At 40.3% G+C, this 9,449-nt stretch overlaps 1 protein-coding gene and 1 non-coding gene across 6 annotated transcripts; one reads left to right on the top strand and one right to left on the bottom strand.

Annotated features, from left to right (window-relative positions):
• Window positions 1–8,458, bottom strand: nek3 (NIMA related kinase 3). 5 transcript variants are annotated; one of them, XM_056375197.1, is made up of 14 exons: window positions 8,364–8,458; window positions 6,298–6,421; window positions 5,725–5,818; window positions 5,511–5,608; window positions 5,334–5,417; window positions 3,928–3,995; window positions 3,731–3,817; window positions 3,106–3,160; window positions 2,635–2,835; window positions 2,275–2,389; window positions 1,989–2,141; window positions 1,739–1,867; window positions 1,435–1,552; window positions 1–1,108 (listed from the first exon to the last, which is right to left on the bottom strand). In XM_056375197.1, exons 2-14 carry the CDS (start codon window positions 6,412–6,414, stop codon window positions 1,042–1,044), a joined length of 1,386 nt encoding a protein of 461 aa, XP_056231172.1. In that variant the 5' UTR covers window positions 6,415–6,421; window positions 8,364–8,458; the 3' UTR covers window positions 1–1,041. The 5 variants fall into 5 exon arrangements, with proteins under 5 accessions (XP_056231172.1, XP_056231173.1, XP_056231175.1 ...); XM_056375198.1 differs by having other exon boundaries at window positions 8,374–8,436; XM_056375200.1 differs by having other exon boundaries at window positions 8,412–8,434.
• trnak-uuu (transfer RNA lysine (anticodon UUU)) lies at window positions 7,374–7,446 on the top strand. The gene has a single exon. It is a non-coding gene; the product is annotated as a tRNA-Lys (tRNA).
• Window positions 8,459–9,449: the final 991 nt, after the last annotated feature.

The raw sequence follows: 9,449 nt of genomic DNA, 5'->3' as shown, positions 1-9,449 counted from the left end.
TCTTATTTCATATCGAGATTTTAATTTGGCAAAACAAAGAGCATAGCAGGCTCTACTTGGTCCCTCATACTAAAGGTCTTTATGATGCCCACAACATGGTCTCTCAAATTCACATAAGCAGGGCAGGCAGTCACAGACTCATCTGATTGCATCTGACATTTAATATCAAAAAGATATTCTGGTTCAGGTTTAATTGTATCTAAACCAGAGTGGAGCTTTTCACACTCCTCCCCACTCTGCAAGGTTCACATCAGTGTTTTCAACTCCACCTAGTGGTTTACAATCAGCATTCACTGTAGGAACAACCATCACCCTCATCTCTGTGTGTCTGCACCGTTGTGGTCACAGCAAATTAAAAACAACACAGAAGCTGAAGTGGGCCAGATGTATAGTTTGTTAGTGTCTCACCAAAAGAATAAAACACAAAGAATACCAACGACTGAACATGTTTAGTCTACTTTTGATATTGCACAGGAAATAGACATCAAAAGGTTGGGGGGGGGGGGTTGACCCCATGAAGACCCAGCTGCTTTGAGTCTATAATATTTCCTGCCTCCCCCGACCAGCCAAACAGGAGCTTCCAGACGGCCTCGAGCCACTGGGAATATTATCACTGTTAACCTGAACAGTTCCCGGCAGATTCATCACAGTCACAGCTCAGCATCTTTATGTATAAAAAAAAAAAAAAAAAAAAAAAAAAAAAAAAAGTAGCAACAATAGCAAGTTGGACAATATTCAATTCAAATTTTAGTGTTTTCTTGCAACAGTGATCAAATTCACAAAAATCAGACCAGAGCTTGAAAGAATATAAAATGATATAAGATAAAAAAGACTGAGTGTCTAACTGTTACTATGTGAGCTTAACCTGATGTTTGTCATCTTTGATATTACCTGTTATATAAAAAAAAAGGTCCTCATTAATAAGACATTGTTCAAGTGAAATGATTTTGGCACATGTAAACTGTTAGTGTTTTAAACAAATGTACAGTATACATTAACAATGGCAGCCTCATGATTGTGTAGGTTGAGGAGGATGAGGCTTTAGTGTTCTGAAAACATTTTTTCAGCTTCTTCTATCCAGTCACATGGAGACTCTTCTTCAAAGTCTCTGTGAAGAGAGAGAGAGGACATACAGCACAATAGATTTTAGCTTTGTTTTCATACAAGAGATGACACACACACACACACTTAGGACATACAAAGTATTTTATTTGTATTTTATTTTTTATTTGTTTCATTCCAAACCGCTACACACTTTGTAAAAACTTTAAACCAACACATCAGCCCTTTGCTTTTTACATCAGAGGATAAACCAATGCAAAACCAGAGCTGTTGGCCTTTAAAACTACATTTGGATTGACTACAAATCATTCAAATAAAACCAGAAAATTATGGTAATATGAGGCAACACAGCAAGAAGTCAGGGTCACTTACGTGTCCTCATCATCAGAGCGCGGCTCTAGCCGGTCCTCGTCTACAACCACCTCTGGCTCAGGACCGTCAGTGTCGTCACCCTGCCCCTGGGAGAGGGGTCCCATCAGCAGGTCGTCACCTGTAAACGGAAAACAAGGCACCACAAAAAGCTATTTACTGTATATCGCCTACTGCTTACTGCTACTACTTAAATGAGGTAATAACAAAACAAAAACATCCTGTAATTTCAGTTTATTTGTTGTCCTCTACAGCAAAGGCTCTTGTGTTTAAATAACAAAAAGATGGATTCATTATTTCAACAGACCTCTGTTTATTACGAAGGTGCTGAAGGCTCTGCTTAGCTGGGCCTTCTCCAGCAGACTCAGCAGCCTCTCGGGAGGATCTTTCTCCCATTGTCTCCTCCGCCTGCTGTCCTCTGGCTCCTCTGACACACCTGAAAAAACAGGACTCTGCATTTCTTTCTTCAACTAACCTCTTTAAATAACTTTTTTTTTTAATACATTTCAGGAAATGAAAAATGTTTAAACTGCATATCATATATCCATGAGTGGAACCTGTGAGGGCCTGGCTGGTGGATGCCATGCTGTCAGATGAGATGATGCTGGCATTGGCCAACGCCTGCAGCACAGTGTCTGAAGGCGCAGCGGCCCACTGCTTTCGATGGCCGGGCTCTCTGTTTTCACAGTGACCCTCTGTTAACTCTGTGCCTGGGGTGAACGGTTATTTAGATCATTTTCTGTTTGAAAATGGTCAAAACATTGAAAACTGTGCTTATTTTCTCACTGACAACCACGCAGTCTATCCTTCATTTCATGATGTTAACTTTGATGTGAACTCTACCTTCAAATGTTGACGTTTTTATTAAAGTCTTCTCTCCCAGAAGATCAACCACCTTCTTCCCCTCTCCTCTGTTCCATCGACCCGTACGCCTCCCCTGCTCCTCCATCTCCATCACCTGTAAAAGATCCAAAGCAGCGCTGTAAATCAAACACATAACACGAGCTCCGCAGCCATCTGAACTAACAGCAGCTTGTCAAAGGTCAGATTCCACATAGGGGTCACCACAGCTGGGGAAGTTGTGTAAGAGTTTAAATTCTCACTCTGACACCATGTCCTGACAGTATGTCATTCTGATGGATGGGGCAGCTATAAAAACACTTCAGTGACTGTCACCACACAGGAAGCTCAAGTGTTTTTTACCTGAGAGGGAAAATGTGAACGCAGGAGTTTGGAAACCCGGTGAGAGGTCAGGATGGTTTGCAGGGACGGCCTGTCTTTGGGGTTTGTCTTAAACATCTGCTTGACCAGATACTGCAGCTCATAGGGCAGGTGTTTGGGGAGGGGCGGGTATGCGCCCCGACACACCTTAAGAATCAGGCTTTTCCAGCTGGATGCCTGGAACTGGACACAAGGTTGAGGCATGAGCATCTCTGGGACAACAAACCGCACCGCAATATCTGAGCCACAAAAAAATACACACAAGATAATCTAGCTCAGCTGAAGATACTCGGCCTCCATCAATCCACAACAATGCTTTGCAGCACCTCGCTGTGATGTAAGATCAGAGCAGAAGTGTTTCATACAATGACTCACTGGCCGTATCTGAGGAGAGGCCAACAATCAAACCCGTGGTACACAGAAAGAGAGAGAGAGAGGGAGGGGGGGGAGTACCGGGTGTCGCAGGGTGCAGAGCTCATAGAGGACGCATCCCAAAGACCACACATCACTGCAGAACACAGAAACATAAGAGACTGTTATTCATTCACACCAGACATTCGTCATGTACTGGCAGGGTCAAAGACACACAAGACTGGTTAACCCACGCACGGGTTACATAATCACTGCTGAGCTGAGAAAACACGCTGTTTTGAAAATTCCTCATTGTTGGTGAATTGATTGACACTCCTAACATCCTAATCAAAAAACTGAGTTCACCTACTATGGTGACAGAAAATCAGGCCTGAAGGGAAACTGTAGGCAATCAGGATTTTGTCCATATCCTTATTTGCACATTCTGTAGATATCTTATAGACATCTGTAAAGTACATATTAACATCTTAAAATAAATATATATATATATATATATATATATATAGTGTGTTTGCATGCTCCCATACGTTGTTCCTATTCACAGGGAGGGTGTAATATATTCTTTGCTTTATCCATTTAACACTTCCTGTTGCAAAGACCCAATTTCCCAACATGGACACTGATCCGTAGTTATTAAGGTTTCATTCGTTTTCATTTTATCCTGTGCCATGTCTAAACAAGGCTCCACTTCACAGACATAACATACCTCTTATTGTTGTAGGGCTTGTTGTCCCAGATTTCTGGAGCCACGTAATATGGTGTCCCAACATATGTATGAGCGTAAGCTTTTGAGCTGCAACACAATAAAAGAGTGGAAGTTAAAATGCAACAGCAGCAAATCAAATAAAAAAATAAAAAAATAAAATGTGAAAACTATAAACTGCTGCCACTCTCTTCCTCTACCTGTTCAGAATACACGCTGAGCCAAAGTCCCCGAGCTTGATTGTCCCATTATCAGTCAGGAAAATGTTCTGGGTACGGAAATGACAGACAAGTGATGATTTAACGTGAAGCCAGAATAAGAGCAGCCAAGCACGGTAAAATGATGACATTATGCATTAAGTGGGAGATAATGTTGTGATCATATCTCGATCAGCAATTTCATCATTGTTCATTTCGCTCGACAGCGCTCACACTGATGAGATTCTATCAACACGCAACCAACAAACCTGAAAACAAGATTATTGACTTCTTCTGAGTCAAACAGCAAACATAAAAAAAAAATCTGATCTTCCTCATGAGTGTATGTATGACAACAAATGTTTTATACATTTAGTAAAACCTACTAACATATAACAGTACTGTGCAAAAGTTTTAGGCAGGTGTGAAAAAACTAAGAATGCTTTCAAAAATGGAAGTGGTAATAGTTTATTTTCATCAATTAACAAAATGCAGTGAATGAACAGAAGAGAAATTTAAATCAAATCAATATTTGGTGTGACCACCCTTTGCCTTCAAAACAGCATCAATTCTTAAGGTACACTTGAACAGTTTTTGAAGGAACTGGGCTGGTAGGTTGTTCTAAACATCTTGGAGAACTAACCACAGATCTTCTGTGGATGTAGGCTTCCTCAAATCCTTCTGTCTCTTCATGTAATCCCAGACAGACTCCATGATGTTGAGATCAGGGCTCGGGGGGGGCCATACCATCACTTCCAGGACTGTTTTCTTGGCCGACCACTGCATCTACGATCCTCAACATTGCCCGTTTCTTTGTGCTTCTTCAAAAGAGCTTGAACAGCACATCATGAAATCCCAGTCTGCTTTTAAATCTTTGTCTGTGAGAGACCTTGCTGATGCAGTATAACCACCTTGTGTCTTGTTGCTGTGCTCAGTCTTGCCATGGTGTATGACCTGTGTGACATGAAACTGTCTTCCACAACCTCACCTTGGTAGCAGAGTTTGGCTGTTCCTCACCCAGTTTTAAGCCTCCTACACAGCTGTTTCTGTTTCAGTTAATGACTGTGTTTCAACCTACATGTGAAACTGATGATCATTAGCACCTGTTTGGTATAATTGGTTGATCATACACCTGACTATAATCCTACAACATCCCTGACTTTGTGCAAGTGTATCTATAAGAATTGATGCTGGTTTTGGCAAAGGGTAGTAACACCAAATACTGATTTGATATAGATTTTTCTTTTGTTCGCTCACTTTGCATTTTGTAAATTGATAAAAATTAACAATTATTATTTATATTTTTGAAAGTATTCGTAGTTTACAGCATTTTTTCCACACCTGCCTAAAGCTTTTGCACAGTACTGTATATAGTAATTAAGAACTATAAAGTCTTGAAGCAACTGTACCTTGGACTTCAGATCTCTGTGCAAAACCCGTTTATCGTGGATATGCTTTGCACCTGCACACATTTGAGCAAACCACCTCAAGATCTGGGGAAAAAAATCAGTTAAGCTATATTTAGGGGGGCGGAAAAAAACAGTAACATAAAAATGTGACAATAATGGCAGGTAGCCAAGGCCTACATCATCCACACAGAACTGCGTAGTTTTCTGTTGGCGGATCCGCTGGAGCAGGTCTCCTCCATTGCAGTACTCCATAACAATATACAGGAGGTCATCAGCTGAACAAACACAATCACATTGCCTATTCTGCAATCCAAATCATAATAATTGTATGTCACAAGGGCCAAAAATGTCTTGTAATAAGTTTTGAAGGGAGGGTCACTTCTGTGAATACCTTCGAACGCCTCTCTGAAGGCCACGATATTAGGATGTTTCATTCTTGACAGCAGGATGGCTTCTCTCCTTGAATTCTCCAGTTTGGACCGATTCTATAAAAATGCAAATACAAGCATGAATGTATTTCTTATTATGCAAGTAAACATCCTCCATGTTTCTGTGCAGGCTGCAATCTGGTATGTTATCTGCACAGTGCAAATAACATTTCCACATCTGACTCCAGACAATAACATAAAAGTCTGGATTCAAATCTATTCTGTAGTGTGTTGGTTGGTTTCTCCATATATGTAGTCATGGAAATCTAGCATTTTAATACCTTATTATTATGATGATTATTATTTGCTCAGAAAGACTTGATGGATTGCCGTGACCCAGTTCAAGGCCTGTTCCACCACACAGGTAAATACAGATATATTTGTATAGCTTTTTTCAAAACAAAAGTTACTTAGTGCTTCACAATAAAAGCCTGAGAAAAGAAAAACAATAGAATTTATCGAAGAGAAATATCGATGAAAGGGTGAGAATAAAACTACAGTATTTACATCACATCAACAGCTGTGTTTACACAAACCTTTGGCAGCTGGATTTCCTTGACCACATACTTCTCCTGACTGCTTTTACACTGCACTAACAAAGCCCGGCCGAAAGATCCTTCACCGATGACTCTCAGGAGTGAGTATGTCTCCATGGAGCACCTTTACAAAACACAAAGAGGCACCACAGATGATAAAAACATCAGAGCCGGTGGAGGCGCCACTTAACATGAGGACTTTCTTATGTTAGTCTTCAATGAGACATTTAGCACGTGTAGAAAAACAGACTAACTCAACGCTAAAATAATATACCTACCTTTTTTGGCCGCTACTTCCTTATTATTGCATGACGTAAAATAAAGCAGACCTGTACTGCGCAGTGTCACAGCTAGATGGCAGGAGATTATAATCTCTAAATCCTGGCGAGAGAGACACAAGTTTTCCTAACATAATAATGATATAATAATTTGCCGGGTTATTCAAATGGTTTCATATCGGACTATTCCGTTGTTTAAGTGCTTGTATAATAAGTTTCACTGTTTCCTCTTTTATTTGATGCATGTGTTTTCTATTCATTATGTAATGTTATTATATCTACTATGTATTGCAGGCTCTACTCATTATGTTGCTGCTTTTTCCTCCTGATCTTCCTCTTCGACTAATCTGCTCAAAAGATTAAATAATAATCTTCTGAGTTTGGACAGCCCAAACTCCACTTAATGTTAACTCAGTAGACTGAACAGGACCCGGGCTGTACAGGCCAGCACCGGGTCTCTCCCCCGCGTGCTGACCTAATCTGCTGCCAGGGAAATTGAAAACCTGACCTACAGTGGTCCGGGTCAGTGTTGGTGATCCGGAAGGGTGCCGACCTCGATGCGCGTTGAGATGCCTTTTTCTGACAGAGCTACAAATCACATACAACAAGCTGAAGTGGGGAAAATGTGTGTCTGCCTGCCGGGTCGCTATATGGTGGCGGCAGAGGTAAAATGTTAACCATGATGGAAAAGAAATCGAGCAGCCTGACACAGATGAAATGTTTCCTTTCATACTTCTGTGGGACCAGAGCGCTACATGATATTTTAGTGTACAGCACCCACTACTGAGAACTGCCAGAGCCCGGATAGCTCAGTCGGTAGAGCATCAGACTTTTAATCTGAGGGTCCAGGGTTCAAGTCCCTGTTCGGGCGAACGAATTTTTGAACAAAATTAACCGATGCTTCTTCTCATAGTATACCATTTAGTTTTATTTTTATACTGGTAAATTCTCTGACCCAACCTAACACTATGGTACAAGACAACCTCATTAACCGAGGACCTTCTGTAGGTGGCGCTGACACAAAAACCGGATACCGATCAGACAGGGTGGGTAGAGCATGTGAATCTCAAATACATTAAACTCGTAGGCAGTTATTAGTGCAAGTTTTAGTCAGTTTACTACAAATTTGGTGTATTTGTACATCACAGCTAAACTCTTTGCAAACCATATTGTTGTATAAGAGATGATAATGTATGAGTGCAAGGCTGTAGCCAGGACAAAAAAAGTGAGCTGAGTCCCAATTCACCTCTACAGAAGGTTTTACTCATGTGTTCATTTATTTTTACCCTAATATAATTAATCATAACACAATTCTGGTGGAGAAATTCTCAATCAAATTGACTTATGTTATTTTAATTATTGAAAGAATGAATGCCTGCCTGAGTGAAAACGGGGGTGCCTGTTAAAAAGTTAATATCAAAACAGGTAAAACACGAACTAAACCACCACAGCCACACAAAAGACTATTAACATGAAACGATAAATTCTCTATCGATGTCAAAATGTATCTACCAACTATCAATTCTCCTTTGTCTCACTGCTCATAACCGAACACCAGTTTTTGCTATAATTAGATAATATATGTCTTTTATATGGGCAATGAAATGACAAGCCAACACTGAACATGAAAGGCTAGCTAGCTAACATTGGTTAGCTAAACTGTAACTTAAGGCTAAAGTTAGAAACGAGCTAACGTTAGCTTTCATCCGCAAGCACAATAATGATTCCGAAACTCTGAAAATAAGAAAGTAAAGTGCATTAAACAGATAATTAGTTACCGCTACTTACGTTCACCTACAGGGTCTCAATTAGCTTGCGTGAGGTGTAGGAACATACCCTGAGGACGTGAGCCACAAATGGGAGGAGAGCACCCACTCTCAAAGACTGGTCCGCGGGCCACCAGTCGTACCTTGGTACTCCACAAGTAAATTTGTTAGGTTGTGTTTTAAATTTAGTGTTTCTCAAACTGTCTGCCAGTGACCTCAAAACGTACAAGCAAGTAGTGTATATGTGTTGTTTCCAATATCAAATAAATTCTTGTGTAATTTAAAACATTATTATGTCTACTCATGTGGCTAGTCAGTTTAAAGTTAAAGTTTTATGTTCTATGATTTATTTCAAAAATGATTAGCATGACATTTGAGAGCAAATGTGGATGAAGCTTATGGTCAGCCTGCCTCAGGTAAATGTTACCAGTTAATAGCAGACTTTAAGTATCAAACAATGACAATGGACAAGATCATGGACTCAGCCAATCAAATGAAACCTCTGACACAAGTGTTTAATAGTAATGGAGTCACCAGGACTGAGACTTCCCGCTTTTAGTGACATCCAGTCAGTGTTCCCGCCTATTCTTATGTGACTATTGTATGACTGCAGCATGCTACTCTCCTATCTCCAATCCCCACACTCGTTGTCTCTCTTTACTGTCCCAACAAATAAAGGCATCAATATTCTTGAAAACAGGTAAAAAAAAAAATCTGTCCCAGGTGACATTCTACTGCACAAGCTCACCACAATACAATTAAAGTAGTAGGCCCTATTGGCTTTTGGGACGTTCGAGGAGTTAGGTGGTTTGTGAACTTTATTTTAGTTAAGTGGCCCATGGTTTGAGAAAGGTTTGAGAAACACTGGAGTAGAGGCAAGCAGACCAGACATTCAGCTAAGGTCAAGCTTAAGAAATGGTATGGTCCACTTTAGGGCTGTCTGAAATGGTATTACAAAATTCTTCCAGGCATTATATATTGTAATATTTACAATTACAGTTACGAAGGATAGATAAATGTTTCCATACTCTGCGTATACATTGTCATTCCACAAAGCACTGAACAGAGACCACTGGCTGACTGGAACAGCAGGAAAAATACAACCAAA

This window comes from Seriola aureovittata, chromosome 4, assembly GCF_021018895.1.
Source record: "Seriola aureovittata isolate HTS-2021-v1 ecotype China chromosome 4, ASM2101889v1, whole genome shotgun sequence".
Lineage (NCBI taxonomy): Eukaryota > Metazoa > Chordata > Actinopteri > Carangiformes > Carangidae > Seriola > Seriola aureovittata.
The sequence above is the reverse complement of the archived record's forward strand: the minus strand, read 5'-3'. Positions and strand labels throughout refer to the sequence as shown.